The 24,609-nt window shown below is 38.2% G+C and overlaps 2 protein-coding genes across 2 annotated transcripts; both read left to right on the plus strand.

Moving 5' to 3' along the window:
* Nucleotides 1-4,374: 4,374 nt before the first annotated feature.
* Nucleotides 4,375-16,195, plus strand: psmb10 (proteasome 20S subunit beta 10). Its single transcript, XM_085411372.1, has 8 exons — nt 4,375-4,557; nt 4,700-4,793; nt 4,898-4,995; nt 5,932-6,072; nt 6,421-6,536; nt 15,380-15,438; nt 15,586-15,737; nt 16,005-16,195. The coding sequence occupies exons 1-8, from the start codon at nt 4,493-4,495 to the stop codon at nt 16,114-16,116; spliced, it is 837 nt and encodes a 278-aa protein (XP_085267498.1). The 5' UTR covers nt 4,375-4,492; the 3' UTR covers nt 16,117-16,195.
* A 1,292-nt stretch (nt 16,196-17,487) lies between these two features.
* On the plus strand, nt 17,488-23,456 carry cenpa (histone H3-like centromeric protein A). Its single transcript, XM_085414603.1, has 5 exons — nt 17,488-17,643; nt 20,027-20,167; nt 20,385-20,506; nt 21,996-22,070; nt 22,996-23,456. The coding sequence occupies exons 2-5, from the start codon at nt 20,029-20,031 to the stop codon at nt 23,122-23,124; spliced, it is 465 nt and encodes a 154-aa protein (XP_085270729.1). The 5' UTR covers nt 17,488-17,643; nt 20,027-20,028; the 3' UTR covers nt 23,125-23,456.
* The last annotated feature ends 1,153 nt before the right edge of the window (nt 23,457-24,609 follow it).

Here is a 24,609-nt window from a genome sequence, read left to right on the forward strand (position 1 = left end):
TCAGTCATATATTCACAAACACAACAAGCCGAGTAATGCTGCTCGGTTTGCAGTCCTGAATATCACTGCACAAGCAGGATTCACTGCACTGTTAATGTTAGCTATGTTATATTGCTGCCTCTGTTCGGTGGTGTTGAGCCAAACGGATTTTAACGTGTGTTTGAACGAGCTGACGGTTCACTCGTTAAGCTGAAAGAAAGATGCTTTAATCACAGGAGTCACACATGTGTCCACTGTACCATCTGGGAACTCTTCTTGTTTAGCACTCCTAATAACACAAACACTAAATCCTCCTTCTCTTGTGCTGTTTTGTAGCAGTGTGTACACCCGAGACTGTCACCTGTCTGTCTGTCCTGCACTCTCTCTCTGTTTCTTTTTCTCTGATTGTGGAATAAAAGTATGAACATGTGTTTATAAGTTACACTTGTGTTTGAATCCTGCAGCTTATCACACATTTGATTTCCATGTGTGACAACTGCAAGTGTCCAGAGTGAGGACAGACTGAGGGACCCACTGCTGCGCATCATCTGTGAGGCTTCGCACCCCTGATGATCCACCAGGACAAACTCAGCAGTGTGTGAGGAAGAGGAGGAGGAAGAGCCAGCAGCAGCTGACAGATGGAGAGAATAGACAGACTGTTCCCTGTTTGTGAAGGACTACTAGAAAAGTTTAACATAACTAATTGTCTGCCCTGAATCAGTCTTATTAGGTAATGTTCAAATAATGTTATCATTCCAGTGTTTTCAGTGTGGGAGAAAGTACTCAGGGCCTTCAAGTTACACACTATGAAAGGCAGAAACAAGTTTAATATTCAGAAACCTAAAGTATGTATCAGCAGCAGAATAACAAATGTTTGTTTCAGTTCTATGAAGCTTTGAGTATTTTGGATTAGTAGCACTGCTGTGTTTGTTGCATCATATTGCTGTAATTGTTTATATGCTTTATATATTCTGAGGTAAGTTGATCTATATGTTACATCATATTCTATGAGGATGTTATGTGTTTGTGTCCTTTCTGCCCAGTTTGACCCATTTAGAATAGAATAGAATAGAATAGAATTCAACTTTATTGTCATTGCACATGCACAGGTACAGGGCAACGAAATGCAGTTTGCATCCATCCAGAAGTGCTTTAGTGATATAGATATATTACAATATATATTAGCAATAATATAGATATGTGAGTATATTACAGAAATGGGTCTATTATGGTATGTTATAATGTACACGGTATGAAGTATGTTGTGAATATTCTATAACTATAAGTATGTACAGGCTGTAGTGAGTACAAGCTATGTACAGGATATGAACAGGATATAAATATGAAAAACTATACAGAATATGAAATAAATAACTTTACAGAAATCTGAGATATACAGCTATACAGAAATGGGAACTATGCAAGTTGTAAACAGTTGTAGGGTTAAAAATTATCGAATGTACAGAATGATTATTTACACAGAGCTATACAGTAGTGCAGTTAAGATAAGTGAGATATAATTCCTACAGAGGCTATATAAAGTGCTAGTGGTTGTGAGTGGTGGTTCAGTCCATGTTATTATTGTGTGTTTGAGGGTACGGTTGTCCATTGTGGGTGTGTGTATGTTCAGTCCATGTGTTAACGTGGGTCAGATGTCAGGAGGCAGAGTTCAGGAGTCTGACAGCTGTGGGGAAGAAGCTGTTCCGGTACCTGGTGGTCTTAGTCCGGAGGCTCCTGTAGCGCCTCCCAGAGGGCAGGAGGGTGAAGAGTCCATGTGGTGGGTGACTGGGGTCTTTGATGATTTTCCCAGCCCTTTTCAGACACCGCTTCCTGTAGGCCGCAAACTTGGCCTTCCCCGTACACTATTCCGGTTTTATGCATAAAACCAGCTTCAGTGCCCTGCAGCGATTTAGCAGAAGTCATCCTGTTTAAGGCTCTGATATCTATTCTGTATGACTTAAAGCAGTTATGACATGGTCTGATTTTCTCACACAATAAAGGAATATTTAATATATCAGTCTACTCTTCATTTTGTCAGAAACAGTTTTCACAGCTCGTACATTTTCTTTTTACACATGTATGTAAGCATTGAGCCAAATTTAGTAATGCCAACATATTAAACAAACAATATTTGTCTCTTATATATAATACATCTATACTGTCACAGATACTTGTCTTTGAGTGAAGATTTACGGTAATAGGAAATATAAATAACTGCAACTTGAATCTTTGACCCAGAGTTCAAGCTCACTGCTGTTATATCATGATAATCTGACAATACATATAATATTGGCCATATTATATTTACATTACCACAGTGAGATGATTTTAGTCTCATGAACAACATTAGGCTAAAAGATCTCAAAACAAGGCAAAAATGTCAGAAATCAGGAAGGGGCCATATACATTCTCAGAGAATTGTAATTCTTTAGGTAGTGAAGCTAGTCTTCCCTAATCATTTGGGAAGCATTAGCTGCCAAATCTGCTGCCAATTTACAAAGACAATAGGAAGAGCTTTAACCATCACTTCATTTCAAAGGTAGAGGTGGAGTAAGAAACCATCAATTTTCTTCTGTAAAGAATAACATACAGAAACTGAGCAGAAAAACAATGATATGACAGACAAAATTGACACCAACAAACACAACAGACACAAGGCTGGAAAAAAACAACAGACAAAAAAGAAACATCTCCTTTGAGGTGTCATCACAGACAGCCATGTGTCTGTAGTAGGTAGCAAACTATCATTAATTTCTTCATGCAAAAATAAATAAACAAATAAACCGACTGATCAAGATTTTTTTTTTACTAATTAATTTTAGGTCCTGTTAGGTCTCACACTCACCCTAACCTCCTCTTCTTCTGTCTTCTTTTTCTACTCGCACCTTGCAGCTCAACCTTCAACATCCTCTGTACATGTCCAAACCATCTCAGCCTTGATTCTCTATGTTTGCCTTCATCTTGAACTGTGAGTCAGCTGTGAGCTGAGCATCCTTATCTGCTTCAGTGGCACCGCTGTACATATATCAAAAGATATATTTAAGTATTTCTCTACTAATACTTGTTTCAGAGCCACATTGCTACTCTCTGTTCCAACGTGTGGCCCATTTCAAGTGTATTACAGAGCCCTTTCTGAAATGATATATGTGACACAACATAAAGCTGTGCAGATTGGCCAAATAAACTTAGTACAAAAATTTTAGACACTTATGTTTGGTTGATGATTTCCTTGTTGTAACAATGCTTGTTCCCAGTAAATCTCACACTGTTTAAAGCCTGTTTATGTCTCCTTAAATGGCCCCACATTTGTAAGGAAAATGCATCTGTGGCTGGAGCAGTAGAGTTGAGTATGTATTGTGTCCGTGAAAATCTTTCCATACATAAGCGCTTTTTCTTCACCACAACATACTGGTACAGCATCCGCATCAGTGCCGCAGCACCAATCAACCAGTATAAATAAAAGTGAATTGAATTGAATTTAAAAGTATCTATATCAGTATTGGCATTGGCAGTAATGACCCTGGCCCTGGTTTAGGGCGAATACCAACATCGTATCACACCACTAACGTTAATCCTTCATCACGCTGAGGATTATCCACAGTCATTTGCCATTTCTAGTCAGTGCGGGATGACTTTTGACACTAGATGGTGACATTGTCCTATTTAGCTGTATTTATTTATTTATTTATTTTTATTTTGTTGGCAGAACTTTCTTTATGTATCAGTACAAACAAAAAGGCTACTTGAACCTTTTTAACTATGTTACAAGCCCAACGTAAACATCTGCGCCATGACACGAGGAGAAAAAAAGGGATATGTTTAGGGTGTAAGGAGACTGATGTCCGTTTGTTATTGTCGCCAGCCTGCAGTACATTAAAAAATATCTTAGACAGTTAAACTGACAGATTTAATAACCTACTGAAGGTGCCATAACGCTATTTTATTTTTTGAATTCCAGTTCAGTTCTTGACCACTAATGGTGAAAAGATAGTCTACAATAGATGTCTAGGCCTTAACATTTAAAAAAAAAAAAAAAAAAAAAGCGAGGAGAAAAAGACTAAACCCAGACTAAAGGTTTCATCCTGATGCCTCACTTAAACTGCCACTTTAAGCCAGTTTAAGCCTCCGGGAGCAGGTTCCATCTTTGCAGGTAACGTTTAATACACTGCAAAGAAACATTACCAATGTAATTCAGAAGTTAATTTTAGTGGTTTATGAGATTATTCGTATTAACAAATTAACAAAACTCATATATCTTTACTATTCTTTGAACACATTTTTCATGGAAATGAATAATTGTTTAGAACGAATAACAATAAACAACGAGAACAGATAAGAGAAAAGAGCAAATGTCAGACGGATGTGGATATTTTTTTACAGCGGGTAAGGCGGGACTTGTTCTGAGAAGTGAAAGTAAAAGCGAAAACTTCTGAGAAGCACCTACACAAACTGACGCACCGCGACAAGGGTTTTCTTTGATTTTTAGTCTTTTACTTTAGAATCAGCACCTAATATGCTGCACAGTCTGAATTCCTTTGCGCTTCAGCCGGGAGGTTTCTCTTTTGAGAACAGCCGCAGGTACACAAACTGGATTTAACAGCGTTTACAAAAACGGCTTTACGACATTAATGGCGGAACAAAAAAAAAAAAAAAAAGATTAGCGATTTCACACTAATATGAGGCTCTCTGTCTTCCCTTTTCTCTGCCGTGTCATTACCAGGAATGCCGTGCTGGAGTCTAATTTGTCTCAGGCTGGTTACAAAGCTCCTAATGCCAGGAAGACAGGCACCACCATTGCTGGAATTGTATACAAGGTTTGGATTAATCATCAGTGGTTGGACAACACTAGTAATACACTAGGAAGCTGAATTATCATTTAAAGTGTGTTAACTTTTATATTTCCTTTTTGTGGTGTTAGGATGGAGTCATCTTGGGAGCAGATACCAGAGCTACAGATGACATGGTTGTGGCTGACAAAAACTGCATGAAAATTCACTACATTGCTCCAAAAATCTAGTAAGTTTACTCATTAATTTTACAGGACAAGTCGAATTGACTCCTCACTCACTTTGAAGATAGCTCTCACTAGAAAACAAGACCCCCGATGGCGGCAAGGCTCCTAGCATGCCAGCTTCATTTTATTCAGTTTCTTGATTTCTTTCCTGATGTCAAGATTTAAACCAGTATGGCCCATCAGCCAGCCATCTGCCTGAATCAGCTTACAAACTAAATGGTCACATTCCAAAGTCTACCTCTTGTGGCCCCTATCTGCTCGTCTAGTGCTGATTCTGCCATCATTCTCTCTTCAGAGAAAAACATTCCAATAGCTAGAATGCAAATACTATTGCTAACATTTAATTTTTTTCTTCAAAATTGCTGATGACTTTTCAGTTCCTGACTTGGCCAATGCCTCCTTAGTTCTTATGTCTCCTCCTCCTTGTCTCCTGGTGCCCCTTGTCTGATGCTTCTCCAGTTCCAGGGCAGGAGATGCACCACACATCATCAGAGCAAACTGGCACCTTCCTGGGTGTCATACACATGGACAGCTATAGACACTATGGATGCATTGTTATACTGACACTTATACTTGCTGAGGCAAGGGTCTACTTCGGAGGACAGACTTAATTTTCAAAATGAGGACAGATTCAGCAACTATATGGCTTATTTACTTTCTTCAGATCTCTCTCCTTCTCTCTTAAAAACACAAAAAACAAAGAGACAAAGAAGAATAAAAACAGAGAGGGATAATAAGACTTGAGGCAATACATGGTATACCATTCTGCCATGTATCTCCAAAACAAAAGAAATTAAAAAATGCATAAAAATGTACAAAAGTACAAAAATGTGGCTTTTTTTCTTTATGCGTCAAAGGCTAAGCAGAGATACTTATGCCATGTTCGTCAAACGGGTTATTGTTTGACTTGTCTAACAATTTTTTTGTATGTTTTGTAGCTGCTGTGGAGCTGGTGTTGCTGCAGATGCAGAGATAACTACACAAATCATGTCATCCAATGTGGAACTTCACATGCTCAACACTGGGCGACCCCCACTTGTTGCTATGGTTACCAGACAGCTCAAACAAATGCTGTTCAGGTGAGAGCAATAGAGCATAAGTAACTAATAGTTGGATGCTAAACAAGCAATATTCAAATTGTCGGGCATAGAGCTGCTATGGTTGGGTAAAGCTAACTTATTATGGGAAAATAAACAAGGGTTACACACTATTATTTTACTAAAATTTAAATTGGATAATTTTCTATCATTAGCTTCTGAACTAGGGCTTGCTGGAGCGATAAGCATTCGTGTACCCTCATTGTCTCTGTACTCTATTGTTTTTGTTTTGTTGCTTATTCACATGTGCACATTTTGGAGGATGTGCTCCGTATTCCTCTAACAAAAAAAGCTGGATGTTGTGGTAATGCCATCTGTTTGATTTGTCAGGTACCAGGGTCACGTGGGGTCATCTCTGATTGTTGGAGGAGTTGATGTGACTGGAGCTCACCTGTACAGTGTTTACCCTCATGGCTCTTATGACAAACTGCCTTTTCTCACCATGGGTATGTATATGTTTAGGGTACTGTCTACTATATGTGCAGAATGCTGTGGCAGGTGTCTAAGAGTTTTCTAGAAGAAAAATCAAATGATTTTAAAAGTTGGAACTTGGTTTAAAACATCAATAAAAAAACAGAATCCACCAGTCTACGGAGCTTGGAAAGAAAAGCCTCTGGACTTGTTTAAGTTGCTTGAAGACGTTTCACCTCTCATCTGAGTAGCTTCTTCGGTTCTAAGGGTCAAATGGTGGAGAGTCCCAGATATAAACCCAGTGGGAGTTTCCCCCCCAAAGAGGGACAAAGGACCCCCTGATGATCCTCTACCTAATCATATGAGCCGAGGTGTGAAAACAGGTGTGGGTCACAATCAGCCAGAGTTTCGGGTGAGCTCATTGTGAAACCTGGCCCCATCCTATCATGTGATTTCCTGAGGTTAGATGGCCCAGGATGTGAGTGGGCGTTAAGGCATCTAGGAAGGGTTCTCAAAACTGGATTATAGATGGCAGACAGAGGTGCAACGTCTTCAAGCAACTTAAACAAGTCCAGATGCTTTTCTTTCCAAGCTCTTTAGACTACGATGACCTGGATGACTGAGAACCTTCACAGACAGAATCCAGCAGTTTGCAAATCTCATAAATTAATATTTTATTGACCATATAACATATTATAAACATACCAAATGCCTAAACTGAGATGTTTTACTACTTTATGATAAAAACAGTACTGTGCAAAAGTCTTGAGGCACCTGTTATTGCTTTTTATTTTGCTATGAAAGTAGCAAATAGAAACGGTAATTTTGAAATGTGCAAACACATATGCAAGTACAGTATATAAGGGAAATGTAGAGTTTGGACAATTCCACCCATCCATCTATCTATCTTGCGGGGCTGGAATTTATCTCAGCCGCCATAGTACAAGAGGCTGGGTACACCGTGGACAGGTTGCTAGTCTTTTGCAGTGCTTACAGGCAGAGACAGACAACCATTCACACTCATATACCATACACACCTACAGGCGATTTAGAATTACCAATTAACCTAACCCCACTAACTGCATGTGTTTGCACTGTGGGAGATATTACCCAGAGAGAACTCGCATTGATTCAAACTGCATGCAAACTCCAGACAGAAAGGCCCAGATGCTGGAGTTGCCGTGGACCTTCTTGTTGTACGGCAACAATGCTGCCCCTGCACAAGTCTAACAAGCTTAAAGTTAATATTTGGGATGACCACCTTTATTTTACAACACAATCTGACCTCTCTTAGGCAAGCTTTCTTGTAATGTCTTTAAGTAGCTTTCATGCTCTCCAAGCTTCTGGAAGTATATTCCAAAACTCATATCTTAGAGACTTGATACTACCTTACTATCCCAACACAACACTTATACTGTAGGCTTAGTGTAGTTCCTCACTGTACACAATTTCGTTGTACATGTACAATAACAATTTACCATTTTGCCATATTCTATAGTTTTCAAAAATAGAATGGGTAACAGAGCCTTCAGCTTCTAGGCCCAACTCCTGTGAAAGATTCAAGAGATTCAAGTGGTTAAGCAGAGCAATGGAATTCTTACTTTGCAGGTTCCCTTCACACAACTAAATAAAAACAAACATAAAATAAAAATAAAAATAAAGACTAAACTTAACTCTGAGCATAGAATATAGCATTGAAAATAATAAATAAAGTAAAACAAGTACAAGTTTGTAGCACTTGTAGCTTATGTGTAGGTGTAGTCAGAATTTAAATTGCAAGTAGTTGCAACACTGTCACAGTGGTAATATATACAGAGTATGTGGCATTAAAATGTTGATAGTGTCTGAAGTTGTGTTATGTTGTATACAACTGTACAAAATTGCAAATTACAGGTCATAAGTCAGTAATTCAGTAGCCTGATAGCCTTTGGATTGAAACTGTTTGTTAGTCTGGTTGTCCTTGCTTTCACACTCCTGTAGCATTTGCCAGATGGCAGGAGTGAGAACAATGTGTGCTGTGGGGTGGTGCGGTGCTTGATGATGTTGTGTGCCCTTTTCCTGACCCAAGTGTTGTAAATGTCCTGTAGTGGTGGGAAGGGTACTCCACAGATGAATTGTGCCGTTTAATGACACGCTGGAGAGCTTTCCTGTCCTGAGTGGTGCTGTTCCCATACTATGATGGAGTTTGTCGGGATACTCTCCACTGTGCACCTGTAGAGGAATTAGAAGGTCTTCACCCTCTCCACCTGAGTCCCGTTGATGTATAGTGCGGTGTGCTGGCCTCTCCTCATCCTCGGGTCAATAATCAGTCAACAGAGTTGGGGAGTAACGGAATACATGTTTGAATTTAAAATACAAAATATGAGTAACTGTATTCCGTTACAGTTACCATTTAAAAAGGTGGTATTCAGAATACAGTTACATTGTTGAAATAACGGGATTACACGGCGGTCTTTTCCTGTTTCATATGTTAGGCTATGCCCTCTCTATTTTTGGTAATTCCACGCCGGTGGAACCCTAAAGAAAACACGCATTAAGAGGCTCTAATGCCTGGGTCTCAAAATTGCGGCCCATGTCACCTCTACTTGCGGCCCGCATAATGACGTGAAGAAATATTTTTAAAAATTATTGTTCAAAAAATTATTTAATATGAAGGCAATAGGCAGAATGTTACAGGCATAGCTCTAAAGAATGTAGCCTCATGGGCAGTGTAGCCCAGTTGTAAGTAAGCCATTAAGACTCGACTGTACACTGTGTTCGTGTTTTTCTCCGAAACAATAATTTCTGTTGGAGCAGCCTTTCAACAACTCTCTGTCTCTCGCTAGCAAAGTAGACCCAGACAACAATAATAATTGTAATAATAATCATCATACCCTTCTCAGCATTTAAGGAGAGACTATTTTCCAGGCACCAGAATACCAGCTGAGAATACCAGCAGTCTCCTCTTCACCAGTGAGCCTGATGAAGGTTGTGCTGTCAGCGAACTTAGGTGTTGCTGGGAGAGGACACAGTCGTAGGTGAAGAGGGTGTACAGGAGTGAACTGAGAACACAGAGAACACTGAGAACACAGCCTTGGGGAGTACTTGGTTTGTGTCTGATGTCTGCCTGTGAGGAAGTCCAGGACCCAGCTTCAGAGGGGGGGTGTCAGTCGAAAAGTAGAGAGCTTTCACACCAGTCTGTTTGGGATGACAGTGTTCAATGCTAAACTAAGGTCTATAAACAGCATTCAAACATAGGTGTCCTTATTTTTGAGGTGTGAGAGGGCTGTGTGGATGACTGCATTAACAGTGTCTTCAGTAGAACGATTCTTCTGATATGCAAATTGCAGAGGGTGTAATGTGTCTGGGATGGCTTCTTTGATATGGGTCATGACTATCCTCTCAAAGCACAACTGAAGTGAGTGCGATGGGGCAATAGTCATTCAAGCAGGTTATGTTGTTTCTCTTGGGGAAAGGGCACTATGGTGGCGGACTTGAAGCATGTAGGCACAGCTGACTGGGTGACGGACAAATTGAAAATGTCTGTAAAAACATCAGCCAGCTCTGAAGAGCAGACCCTCAAAGAGCTCTGTGCCGCCTCTGCTGATAGAATGCCTCCGTGTTGGTTGGTGTTGAAGGTGTCGAAGCCAGCGTAGAGCTCATTCGGCTCGTCTGGTAATGTGTTGCAGCTGACTGTGACCCTGCTTTTCCTCTGCTGGAAATCAATGATGTATTGCAGGCCCTGCCACATGAATCTGGAATCTGAGTTGTTGTAATATCCTTCCAGCTTCAGTCTGTACTGGCTCTTGGCTTCTCTGATGGTAACCAGGGAAGCCAGTATGCATCAGTGGTAACCACTGATGCATACTGGCTATTCCTCTAAATTCACAGAACTGTGCTCTCTCAGGGCAGCAGTCTTAAACACACTCCAGTTTGTAGCATCAAAGCAGTCCTGAAGCACCAATTCATTCTCTTCATTCCAAATTTAATAATTTTACTTGCTGGGAGGGCTCATTTGAGGAGCTGCCAGTATGAATGGAGTAGCTCCCATTTTGGATTCGTGAGACAGTAACCCTCTTTACTTTTAAGATTAGGTTCAAAACTCTCATTTTCGACAAAACCTAATATTAGAGCTCGATCAGGTGACCCTAAATCCTCCTTTAGTAATGCTGCAATAGGCTTAAGCATTTCTTCTTCACTCATCTCCTTTCACTCTCTTGTGTATTTATACACCACCACTGTATTTAATCATTAGCAATGAATAAACTCTGGCTTCTCCTGTAGTTTGCCTTTTGTGTTCTTCCTCTCTCTGTTCTCTTCCTTTCCCCCTTACCTCAAATGACCTCAGCACATAACTGCACCTCCTTGAGCCTGGTTCTGCTGGGCTTTTGTTCCTGTTCCTGTTAAATATATATATATATATATTTTAAAACTCCTCACCAATTCCTTTCTTTCTAATACTGTAGGGTCTTTACCTCACAATAAAAAACAGCCTTGGGGTGACTTGCTTGGGGTGATCCTGTATAAACTGCAGGCTGGTAGTAACAAAGTTCTTAATGATACAATTTAAAATAGGTTCTTTGGTATGTTTTCTGTCTTTTATATGTATAGACATAAAACAGATTCATCCCTTTAGGTTCCTCTTTAATGTTTAAATGAGTCAGGTCAGTGTTTGTTCCTCATAAAACTGTGAAGACCTTGAATAGCTCATCACAGTATAAACTACATGTTTATACACTACATATGCACAGGAAGACTTCCAGAAATGACTGTCTTCCAGAGGTAGGAAGTAACAAACATATTTGTACTTTATTATCTATTTTTTTACATTTGCACCCTACATTTTTACACAAATATTTGTTATTCCTCTCTCCCTGCTTGCGTCATACAGATTCAAGCTGAGTACATTCATTAGAATTACAGTTTAGATGAACAAGTATAATCCTGTTAACAGCAAGAAAATGACATTTATTTGTGTTGATTTCAATATAGATTTGTTGAATCGAACTGCGAACAGCACCATCACTAATTTCATTCATACTGTGATGGCCCAGCAGCGAAGGAAATCATTCAAAAAGAATCAAAGTCTTGGGCCCATAAAAGAGGTCAAAATTGCAGAACTCTGCTCAAAGTTAACAAACAATACTGATAACTCAAACAAACTGACCTAACTTAACAAGACAAAGGGGAAACTTAAATAGTGGCTGATCAGTCCACAAAAAACACAAGGGGTAAAACACACAAAAAACCTAACTGAAACTAACATAACGAACTCCAATTCCCCCCCATGGTCCCGAGTTATGGAATGAGCAAATTTGCAGTTTTCCATCAAGGCTTGCTCCGCCCCTTTTCCACCTCTTGGCTCCTCAATCAAGGGACTGGAGCAGCTGCAACTAAGGTAACTCAAAAATCAAAGATTAATCATACTTAACTAAAACTAAAATGTGCGCACTTATTTTAGAATGCAGTGTTATGTGGATATGTTAATTAATTCTAAACCAAAACCAGTTATTCATTGTCCTGTAAATTAATTCCTATATTTAAAGACAAATGTGAATGCAGTGTTATGTATAAGCCTTTACGCTAATATGGTGGCCATTACCACTGTGTGGCTGTAAGTGCAGCCATCACACATACAATGTCTAGCATTATGTCTTTATCCCTCAATCTCCCGTCCAACAAGAATAGCCTGAATAACCGATAACTTCTACACTTATCGATAATATTTTCACTAATGCTGTTGACAGGAATGTTTTAAGTGGATTAATAATAAATGACATATGTTACCATCTACCAGTTTTTGCAACATTACAGAACTATGCCAGGATTAACAGATGTGAACCTAATAAGAAATTAATTAGACATAAAACACAAGAAGCAATTTGCCGCCTCAACAGCCAAGACTGGAGTAACATCTTGTCATGGTCCTGGGTCGTGCGACCCAGTGTTTTGTGTTTTAGCCTATTTTGATGTTTATTCTTTGTTTAGGGTCACTAAGGCAGTCCAGCCATTTGTACATACTACCCGTGTATTAAGTCTCCCTTGCCCTTCGTGTGGTTATGTCATCTCCCCTGTACTACGTCTCCCCGGTTCATGTGTCTTGTCTAATCTCCATGTTTCCTGTTTTACTTTGAAAGTCTGTATTCACGGTCAGTGTATTCAGTTTCACTCCTTCTGTCCTGTCGTTAAGTTCATGTGTGTCAGCTGTGTTCCCATGTGTGGCCACTTCCCCTGATCATCCCTCATGTGTATTTAGTCTCTGTGTTTCATACAGTCTGTCTCGCGTCGTCTGTGTTATCTCCCCTACCCCTTGTCATAGTATCCCAGCCATAGTTTGTATTTTGCAGTCTAAATCTCATTAGAGTCATAGTTTCCCAGTCTATGTTCAGGTTTTCCCTCAGTTACTTTGTTGTTCTTTTCCATGAGTTTTTCAGCCATAATAAAAGGCTCGTTTTGGTTGGAATCCACTCCCGCATCCTCGTTTGTGTTCGCACCTGGGTCCACCACACACCTTTCCGCACAGTCTGCCTCCGCAGACCTTGACACATCTATGTTCAAGATGTTGACGTGGCATTTGAAAACTCTGTTGTATAATTTTATTTTATTTTTTTAAAGAACAATAGAAGCTGAACAAATTTATAAGAGGTATAAGAATAAATTGATAAAAATTATAAGAAGCAGCAAAAGAAATGACTACAGTAAAGTTTTAGATGAAAATAAGAATAACATGAAAAACATGTGGACAATACTAAATAACATTGTAAATAAAGGAACTAAGGGATTAGAATATCAAAATAACTTGCAAATACAAAATACAATGATCAGTGACATAAAAGAAATTGCAAATGGTTTTAATGACTTTTTTCTTGATTTTGATCCTGTCTTGGCTTAAGGAATTGTAAAAGCTGGACATGCTCCTAAAACTAAAACTATTAATGTAGCAAACTCAATGTTTATAAGGGGAGTAGATGAAGAGGAAATTATTTATGTAGCTACATCCTTTAACTCCAAAAAATTAACTAACTGACTGTGATGGCATTGTTATGAATTGAAATAAAGGTATTATTGGATGTATTGTGAAACCATTTACCTACATTTGTAATCTGTCATAACAGAATGGTGTATTCCCTGAGATGAAAATTGCAAAGTTAGTTCCAATATATAAAGCTGGAGATAAACATATTCTCGCAAACCATCAGCCCATCTCTTTAATACCACAGTTCTCTAAGATACTGGAAAAATATTTTTTAAAATAGATTGTATGAGTTTATCACAAAAAACAATGAATAGCAGATTAGATGCAAAAGCACCACAACACATACGTTAATGAAGTTTATAGATACAGTAACAACTGCTATTGAAATCAAAGAATATGCTGTCAGTTTTGGGGCCACTGCTTTTCATATTGTACATTAATGAGATGTGTGCAATTTCAAAGTCTTTGAAAATAATATTATTTGCAGACGATACAAAATTACTGTGCCGTGGAAGTAACTTGGAACAACTTCTGAATGAACTAGAAAATGAACTAAATAATCTGAAGACCTGGTTTGACTATAATAAATTAATATTGAACCTGAGTAGAACAAAATTCATAATATTTGGGAATCACACATATTCTACCAATAGTAAACTGACAATAAATAACATGGCAATTCTCTGGCAATTCTCTACAAGGTTAAGGATCGTATAAATCAAATGCATTATATACTCTTTATTGTTCTATGATACTCCCGTACATGACATATTGTGTGGACGTGTGGGGAAACACGCATAAAGCACACACCCATCCAATTCTGCAAAAAAGAGCAATAAGGATAATAAATAAAACCACCTCAAGAGAACCATCAAATCCACTTTTTATTAAACTGAATATTCTCAGATTTAAGGATTTGGGTGACCTCAGAACCGTACAATGTACAAAGCAGCAAGTAAACTTTGCCACACAACATTCAGAACTTTTTCCAGATAAGACCAAATACTCATAACCTGGGAAGAATCCTTATGTTCAGCAAGCAGTTAGGACTAATGTAAAATGTCACAGCATTACAGTCACAACAGTTAGTGTGTGGAACTCCTGTACAAATGAAGTTAAGAAAAAGACATCAATACAAAAATTCATGTGATTGTTTAATAAATGATAAATTGCGTGAATATAGGAAATTTCCTCTCATTGTGTTCTGTTGAAGCCTTGTCCTCAAATTCATAGACTGAGGCAAGAGTGTTTTGGTTTACAAGCTGAAATTTTTGTGTGTGTGTATGTTTATGTGTTGTATATGAGTCTAGACTTGTATACAGTCAAACATGTGTGGATCATATAATGTCGAATTGTGAATATTGATTTGTAAATAATGGAATTTGAAATAAGGCGGAAGGAACAGAAAAAGTGTAAACTTCACCCTACTCCTTTATGAGCATAAACATTGTGTAGACATAGAGATATTCATGAAAACTTGATGTTTTTAAGTTTTTCTTATCTCTTGTTATTTTACATATATTTACATGTTTGAAAAACATTATTCTATCTATCTCGTTTATAAAGGCTGCATCTCTGATGGGATTGGTAGTTTGCACATCTGGAAAGCGCCATCCAGATGATGTTTTTTAAAGGTCTTGCATATTTCAGCAAGACGATGCTAAACTGCATTCTGAATCTATCATTTTGTGATGTGTTGCTCCATTAAAAATTATAATATATTTCTTAAAATTATACATGTTCTTAGTTTATACAAATCATTTTTTCAGCTCGTTGCATCCTGTTTTTTTAATACTTCATACAGCATTCCAACTTTCAGTCATAAATTATCATTATTAACATACAGTTGAATGAAAATACTTTTGCCTAGCAACAGACAGTGACAGTAATAGTAATAATAACAATGTTTGGCTCTGATTTTAGGATCTGGAGCAGCAGCTGCTGTCTCTGTATTTGAGGACAGGTTCAAACCAAATATGGAGGTAAGGCATTGTCATGTTCCCTCTTATGACATACTGTAGGTAATTAAATAAAGAGTCAAATCTTTAAGAATAAACAAATTGAAGTAATAATGTCCACAGAATCGGAAAGACATATAAATTGAATGAAATTTAATAACATGTCTTCAGTTGGAAGAGGCGAAGCAGCTAGTACGAGATGCCATCGCTGCAGGGATTTTCTGTGACCTGGGTTCAGGCAGTAACGTCGACTTGTGTGTCATCACTGAAGCTGGAGTGGAATATTTGCGTGGCTATGACAAGCCCACAACGAAGGGAAAAAGGTGAGCCATTATTCTATTACACTGTTAATTTGTGTTTTTTCGTTTGTTAATCTGCTGGTCACATAATCAGAGCACTCACATGGGCATTTTCATAAAGGACAAAAAGACTAATATGATCACTAAATTCTGCTTAATATAGGCATGAATGTGTGGATAAATCTGAAACTGACCTGACAGTTTTTCTTCTTTAGGAAATATCTAATCCAAATCCAATTAGATAAATCTAATGCATTACATTTTCTCTCTCTCTCTGTCTTTTCTTTTCAGAGAAGGGCAGTACAGGTATAAGACTGGGACCACCGCTGTCCTGACCAAAACTGTGACACCCCTGTCCCTGGATGTGGTCAATGAATCTGTTCAGATTATGGACACTGAATGAAATTCAGCAGCATTTTTCAGCTAGAATAAAATGTATTCAGTAGAATAGGATGAATAAAAAAAACCTTGTTAAATGATTAGTGTTCGCAAATTTATTTAGTGACTACTGCTGAAAAATACTGGAAGATGGTAACTATTTCTTTTTCTTACTAAAAAAAAAATCTATATATAGCAGAACATGATCCGTTGTCTAAAGAATTATTAAGGAATTTATTAAAAATCACTTTTGGTGACCTACTGGTCTGTGAAAACACAATAAAATCTTATTTTCATGCATTGCTAATTGCTGAGCTTTATAATGTCACAGCATTATGCTTTATAGTATATATTTGATTATTTATTGAATAATTTGAAGAGTATTATGTCACACACTTCTCTGTCTTTTAACAATAGCTTCCAAAGGGTTATCTCTAAAGAGCTCCAGACAATGCACACTCACTGATTTACACATATCCACCAAAGGATCCAAAAAGTGGGTGAGCAACATTTAATGAATCCTGAAAAAGTACATGGAAGATCAGATCACAGTAAGGGTATTCACAGCAAACACACAGGAATTATTATTTTAGTGGTCGACAATAGCTTTAACTATTTTAAGAGAAATAAAATCCAAGTCCCAAACGGATACAATTTTAGAGCTTTATCACACAGATATTACTAAGCAGGTAGTGAGATGGCTTTTTTATGCATCACCACATGCAGTTTACAGGGGGACAAGTTTGTAGATCACTTGGCAACAAATGCTGTGTCATGAGAAAAGAATACAAATTGCCCAACAACACCCACTTTCAGATTACACTTCTGTAATGAATAATTTAGGTAAAGAAACTGAGCAGAATACTTGGAAAATTGATTCCAGTACAAAAATGAAAGGAACAAAATCTAAATGCAGAAACTGTGTACATACTTTCTGATTCTAAGAGCATAGTTTATAAAAGAAGAATAAAGGTTTTCTTTAATTTTTGAGTATCAAATAGTTAAGACAGGGCTTGTCCTGTATGGAAAACATCTGGTAGGCAAGTATAAGAGGGACAGCTCAAAACCAGTATGACGACTCAATCTTTACCACTGCAAGAATTTTATTTTATTTTTACCTTTATTTTAATAAAAGATATACATCTCTTTTACTGGTATTATGCACACCAGAAGAGTTTAGAGACTGATTAAAGACTTGTGAGCGGCTGGACAACAATTTCAAAACCTTGCTCATCTTGGATTAACTAGCCTAAAATGGCAATGAACAAAAATTACCGAATAGCTTTATAGTGGTAACATTTCAGTAAGTTTCAAACGGAACTTGGATATAAACAGTAGAGGCCAGCAGGCGTGTGTCGCAAGTTGTGAGCCATACGTGAAACGGGAAAAGACGAAGAAGAATCTGGCCCGCAAGCTGGATCAAAGCTGATTGGCTGAGCCAGCGGGGGGCGTTATTTGAATTTCAGTCTGGAGTGTGTGGCGTTTGTAGCTTTTCGGGTAGTTATATCGGCTTCGAGTATTTCAAGTTGAGAAGTGGTGTTGAACCCAACAGGTACGTGTACTATTATTTTACTTTTCTAATGAAACATTTTCAAGGGTGAATGTGTTGTTGTTCACGTGTAATAGCTCCTAGAACATGTCATTTAGATAAACAATCTGCAAAGCAAGGACCTTCTGTTCCATTTGGCCGTACGAGTCGTGCATGAAACTTTTATTTTGTGGGGAAATAATAATTATAATAATAATAAAAACTAAACACGTTATTATTTTTAAGCTTCATGTGTGACCTTAGCAGACGTCTCTGTGGAAACCGAGTAATGTTGCTCTAAATATTGTACAAGGCATTCATACTTTTTCCCCGTGCAATTTCTTGTGGATAATTTGATGTCAGTTAGTCACCCATTTGAAATTGTTAATCCTCACTACCTTTTTATTGCCATTTCCGAACGAGTTTTTGCAACAGGACCCAATGGTTCGATCGAATAGATCAAATATTTTATATCAAGGTGGTCTTATCTCTAGCTTTCTCTATATTTTAGTAAAATTTGTTTGCTCATATTATAGCAACACTATGTATTAGCTATATAGCGTAGCTTGTATTTTAGCGACTGCAACTTGTCAATTTCCTTGTATACAGTAGTTTTAAAACGCTGTGATTCTTCGCAGGAATATGACATAGCATCCCAGCATAGTTATATTAGGCTTTATTTATAATGCCCGTGTCATAATTTTCTATTTTTCTAAAATGTAATTTGAAACAGTTGCTTGAATGAAGGTACCAGAGAAGATCTCAGAATTGCATGTTGTAGACTGTATAAGAAACAAGAAATTGTGTCAGATTAGAAAAGGGACACAGTGCAGAGCATGACAACAATGCCACTTAAAACTATAACTTTGTCCTCATTTTATGGTATAACAGCTTTTTCTCCAAAATGGATTATATCCATTTTTTAAAATTTGGTTTGTGATGCATTCTAAGGATATTCTTTGTGACTAATTTGTTAGGGTACTTTCACAGATGGGTTATTCAGTCCATTTAAATGGAACTCTGTTTTGTTTTCCCAATTGTTGCAGTTCATTTGTGCAAGTGTGAACACCGTAATCCCACAGAGACCCTTTGGAGAAGGTGGTCTCTGTACGTTTCCAAATAAACTCCTGGTTTGTTTATGGTGTGAATGTGATTTGACCAGGATTCAAGCCAACTGCCAGGTGTGCAGTACACGTTTAAGCTATAAGATGTCCTTTAGCTATGTATGCTTTGGATTCTCAATGTAGGAAGGAACCACTGATGTGCAAAGGTCTGTATGGGCTAGCAACTAGCTGTGAAGTGAACATTACCAAGGCTTTTAATTTTGAGTACAAGATCCATAGAGGCAGGGGTCTGTCACACCAGGCAAGAACCCATGTTTAGGCTGTGTAAAGATACCCCTGAGACAATTCAGCACATAACAGCAGGGTGCAAATGCTAGCAGGCACCCATATTATACAGGAACATCTTTTAAACTCAAGTCCCGAGGTTAAAATGACCACCCTAGTGTGGTCGAGAATGACCAAGCTAAGATCCCATGGGATTTCCAGATACAGACGGACAAACTAGTGATGGCTAACCAACTGTACATAGCAGAGGAAGACAGCCATAGTGATAGATGTAGCTATACTGAATGACAGCAACATCAGGAAGAAGGAACTTGCTGGAGAGGTACTGAGGGCTGAGAGAAGAACTCGAGAAGATGTGGACGATGAGGGTAACAGTGGTAATCTGAGCAGTGAACTCTAGGCTAGGCTAGGCAAATGGCTCCAGCAGATCCTAGGAACAAAAAACATTAAATGACTTTTGACTGTTGGTGTATTCTTGAGAAAGTAATTTTTGAAGATGGAGCTGAAGTAGTTAGTGTCTGGGGGGAAAAAAGACTTGACACACTTGGATAAGATTGGCACATGTCCTGCTTTCCCTTCTCATTCAAGCAGTTATAAAATGATGTATTCCACTGGCATGAGTACCTTTGCAAACAAGAGCTGCTTCTCATGTGTCAAGGTAGCTTGATGTTTCTAATGATCTGTGATTTGAAGTAAGCCACACTTCCCCTTTTACTTTGAATGCATTTGAGACAAAATCAATCTACCGAGCATTTTCTTCTGTAATCTGATGATCTTTTCTAGGCCTTTTAAGCTGTTTTATCAGAAGAGAGGGTGAATCTATACCTCCCTCTATACCTTTATTTACCTGGATAAATAAAGTTTAAATAAAATGAAAACAAAATAACTGCTTACCTTGTCTGATAAAATAATAAGTACAGTTACTGACTGAAAAGGAAACTTGAAAGTTTGTTCTTTGTTTTTTGTTTTTTTGTGCCTCTAGTAATGTCCCTAATCTGATATAGTTAAATTGTGACCTTGGTGTTATTCCCTTTGTAATTGTGCCTGTACATTTGTAGCAATGCGTCATAATGTATCTGCCAGCCGTCGGAAGGGTAAAACCCCTCAACGGCGCCCCCAAGTGCCAGCCCAAAGGACCTCCAGTGTAACAGCCCAAAGGACCTCCAGTGTAACATCCCCAAGTCGCAGTGGAGTTCCAGGTTAGAGTAACTTTTAATCTATTTTGTGTGTGTGTGTGTGAGAGCAAGACCGCTCCCCCCCCCCCCCCCCCCCCCCCCCCCCCCCCCACACACACACACACACACACACACACACACACACACACACACACTTTTCAGCACTTAAAATCAAAGGCTTATTTGATTATCAAAGATTTTACTTAATTGGCTTGCTAACAAAATGTATTTGTGGATTTAGGACAGCCTCCTGTTTCCCCCAAGAAGAGGAAATTTCGACCAGGAACCAGAGCTTTGATGGAGATCCGCAAGTACCAGAAAAGCACAGATCTCCTCCTTAGAAAGGCACCCTTTGCCCGTTTGGTGAGTCTGACAACAGCAGACCAGACACAGATAAAGTCACTTTTTACCCACTGGGAGTCTTTATTTATTTATTCATTTATTTATTTATTTATTTATTTTTATAGTTGAATCAATAGAAGTGTTCTTTTTTTTCAATGCCTTTTAATTGTTGGAAGTACGAGAAAGAGAAACTACAGTAATTACAAATATGCTCATATATTCTGTCTCTTAACTCGGGTCTTAATGTTAATAACCATTATAGATATCTACTTGTCCGGTACAAAATCTATGTCTCCATCCTCACGATGATAGCATGTAAATAATCTTTACTGTGTTCACAGAATTGAGGCTGAAACTGGCAGCAAAAAGAACCAAGATAAAAGGAGCTGATTCTTTTGTACAATTCAATGTCTATAATCTCTTTGAAGGACACGAGGGAATTTTAGTCTTGTCCTCTTTGGGGCTGATCTAGGACTAGGATTCGGGCATTTGGTGCCATCAGAGTCGATTCTCTCAATGACCTGCAGGCACAAAAAATAGTTATTAAATAAAAAATAAATTAACTGCATAATACATACAGTCAAATGAAGGACTGTACATATGATGCAGGACCGCATAGAGTCCTGCGAAAAAACTGGAAGAAGTAATGGTGAACTTACTTTCCCTGTTAAGGCAATCCACATTACACCAGGGCCTGTGGTGCTGTCCAATACCAGCCACATTTCACCAGGTCCAGTATTGTTGGCCTATGCACAAAGTAACAGCCAGGTGTTACTAATCAAATGCACTTGATTTACTGATCAGTAGGAAATGTGAGCGCCTCTATGAAAGCAGAGGTTTTGGGCTGCCCAGTAAGAATACTTTATCTGGGAGGCGCTTGCGTCAGCTGGCTTCTTTCGTCGTGGAGGATCAGCGGCTCTACTCTGAACCAAACCAAATTACTGAACTCTAAAGCCTGAAAACCCAGCCACATTTTGAAAAAAGATCATATTTGCCGCTTGTGTCTGCAATCTAATTTTTCACCTTTAAAGAGCTAGCAATAATAGTGTTAACACAAAGATCAGGCAGGGAACTTCTCTCACACCCAAGTTTTTGCTTCAGCTACTACCAGAGCTGGACTCTGCTTGGGATGTCAGGACCTGTCAGCTGTCTCTGGAGTCCGGCAGGCAAACAAAGTCCGAACAGTGCTCCTTCTTCAGCTTGACAGCTGTAATCACCTCTGGTGGCCACCATCTCATTCAGGGGATACTGCTACGGCAGACATGTGCCAACATTTCTGAGTTCATGTGCAGTTGTGTTTTTTTTTTTGTTTGTTTGTTTGTTTGTTTTTTTAACAAATCAGTTACATACTCATATAGTTGGTGTTGAAAAAGCATCACTGTCTAGAGGGTTTTTTGTGTGTTTGTTGTGTGTGTGTGTGTGTGTGTGTGTGGGGGGGGGGGGGGGGGGGTTTCTATGTGACTGAAGCCTCTGTTTCTTAAAAAGATGTTGGTTCTTCCTTTTGATTTAGGTTCATGAGGTGTGCCAAAGCTTTTCTAGAGAAAGGCTTCGATGGCAGGTTTATGCTCTTCTGGCCCTCCAAGAGGTAAGACGCCATCTCCATTAGCCTTTTGATGAATTGTGGACACTTGTAATGTTCACTTGTCTATTTGATACATTTACCTAGAATTACAAGTGTGATGGTGTGCAGTGTTTGTTTGTTTTTTTTGTTTGTTTTGGGGTTTTTTTTGCCTTAAATAAGGCCATTTAGATCGCCATACTGCCATTAGGTGGGGATCAGTTGATAGCTTATGTACCCTTTTCACACAGGTGACTGTGACAGAAAAGTATTCACAGTGCTTCACTTGTTACAGTTTTATCATGTTTGAGCCTGATTCCAAAATGGATTGAATTCATTTTTTACCTCAAAATATTATACACAACATCTCATAATGAAAAAGTGAACAATTTTTGCTTAGAATTCTTGCAAATTTATTAAAAATAAAAACAAAAACATGTACATAAGTATTCACAGCCTTTGTTCAATACTTTTGGCAAAAAGTTACATGTTATACTTTTGTTTGGTATAAGGTGTTTGTCCTGATATGCGGTTGTCCAGTCTTTTTCAAACGTAACGTGCTAACTGTAACTGAGGATTTTAGGAGCTTTTTTTAAGAGTGAAATGTAGCTCTCTGGGTTTTTTATAGTTTCTCGAAGCATTACATAGTCTGACCTTGGGTTAAATTTCCTGGTAAGATTAGTGACTGCCTTGAATGTTTCCCATTTCTGAATAATATTTTTCACTGTACATTGATGGACTTGTTTTAGAAATGGCCTTACAACTCTTTTTATAAACCCACTTCTGAACAGCAACAATTGCTCTCCAAGTTTGTCGCTGGTGTTGTTTGGCTTTCTTTTTGTTAACTAAATAATGTAATTATTTATTGTGTATATTGTGTAATTATTACATATTCCTATTAAGCCATAGTAAAGCTTGCCAATCAAACTTTTCTACATTCTTGTCCTCCCAGGCTGCAGAGGCTTTTCTCGTCTTGATATTTTCAGATGCCAACCTGTGTGCCATCCACGCCAAGAGAGTCACTGTATTCCCCCGTGACATTCAGCTAGCCCGGAGGATCCGTGGGGTGGATAATCTGTAATTCTTAATCCTATAACAGAAATACATTTGTTTCATTTTGATTTAGTTTAAATTACAACTGTTATATTAAAGGTTTTCTAATTGTATGCTACAATGTGGAGAGTTGAGGTTTGGTTCCTTTTCACACGTTGACTTAAAACAAATGGCATCCAATGAAACCAGAAGCTTTTTCATTCCCCCCGCTTTTTTTGTAAACATTAGTGAGGGGTTTTACTTTGCAGAATACATTTAATGTGTTCGTGTGATCACTGTTCTTTTTGTAATATTTGATATGCTGTTAATGTGTATATATTGTTGCATGTTGTATTAAACTTATATTCTTTTTTTCTATTACATGTGCCTCATCTATTTGATTTGGACAAAATTTATTATTTTATTTTAACATACAATGGAAACAAAAACCCACGAGGTTTTCTCAGTTGTGCTTTCACCTCTCAAAGCAATCTGGCTGTCTTCTTTGATCTTGGATATAAGCAAGGATCACTTATTGAATATTTTCTCTTTTCATTTTCTGTTACCCCTGGAGTTATTGGACAGTCATTGGTCTAAAAGAAAGACAGATGTTATATAGTAATTATATAATTATTATTGAGGACTGTGCTAAACAGTGGTCTGTGATCCTGAATTATTTTGCTGTCATTCCCAAAGTGGTAGGCCATATAACATCACAGAGTGGGGTCAGTGGATGCTGACCCCAGTGTATTTACAGCCTGTCTGAAGCAGGACAAGATCCTGGTGTTATGGTAAACAACCTCAGAGCTTAACAACTATCTACACAGTTGGCCTCCCATCATATGTGAAGAAGGTGCAGGGAAGACTAGTCTTGGTCTCTCTAAGACTATGAGTGAGAAAACCAATTTAATCCAATCAGATATTGATATTTTCATATTTGATCCTGCAACATGAAATGAAGTATAAATTTTTACAGTTTTGTTTTTTTTAATCTGTGAACTTTATATTTCATTTTTTTAAACTGGAAAAAGAGTTGTGGTTCAGGGTTGCTTCTCATGTCATTACCCCTTAGTCAGTGAGTGAGACGGTGCAAGTGCATCGCAAAAACTCATATGACTGACAACTGTAAATGAAGCAGCATCTGGCTGCAGTTTAAAGAAGAAGCAGATACTAACTAAGAGGAGAAACCGAATCAGCCCATCTAAGCTGAGGCATTTGATTTTAATGCAAAAGGGTTTATCAAAACACAAAGCATTCATATTTGCCAATTAAAGATAAAATATGAGGCTACAGATGTTTTTTTTTTTTTTTTTTTAAATTTAGAGCCATTTGGGACCCAAAAGAGCCAGCTCTTCTTTTGGAGTTGTGCCACAAGAACCCCATCACTAACTAACCCATGCTGCAGAACTTTGGAGTAAGTCGCTGAAACTTGTAAATGACAAAAAAGCCCGCTAAGTTGTTGTATTATTCAGTAAGTTCAGTTTATGTTAAAAGGAGGCCTCCCTATCTGAGATATTGATCATGATTTCCCTTT

Source organism: Rhamphochromis longiceps, linkage group LG7, assembly GCF_057381845.1.
Source record: "Rhamphochromis longiceps isolate RC_006_pf linkage group LG7, R_longiceps_female_GT1.1, whole genome shotgun sequence".
Taxonomy (NCBI): Eukaryota; Metazoa; Chordata; class Actinopteri; order Cichliformes; family Cichlidae; genus Rhamphochromis; species Rhamphochromis longiceps.

Coding starts and splice junctions, on each gene's coding strand:
- psmb10 (XM_085411372.1), top strand. CDS start 4,493: ATGCTGCACAGTCTGAATTCCTTTGCGCTTCAGCCGGGAGGTTTCTCT. Junction 4,794..4,897: donor TTGCTGGAATTGTATACAAG/GTTTGGATTAAT, acceptor TTGTGGTGTTAG/GATGGAGTCATCTTGGGAGC. Junction 15,439..15,585: donor GGTTCAAACCAAATATGGAG/GTAAGGCATTGT, acceptor ACATGTCTTCAG/TTGGAAGAGGCGAAGCAGCT.
- cenpa (XM_085414603.1), top strand. CDS start 20,029: ATGCGTCATAATGTATCTGCCAGCCGTCGGAAGGGTAAAACCCCTCAA. Junction 20,168..20,384: donor AAGTCGCAGTGGAGTTCCAG/GTTAGAGTAACT, acceptor TTGTGGATTTAG/GACAGCCTCCTGTTTCCCCC. Junction 22,071..22,995: donor CTCTTCTGGCCCTCCAAGAG/GTAAGACGCCAT, acceptor TTGTCCTCCCAG/GCTGCAGAGGCTTTTCTCGT.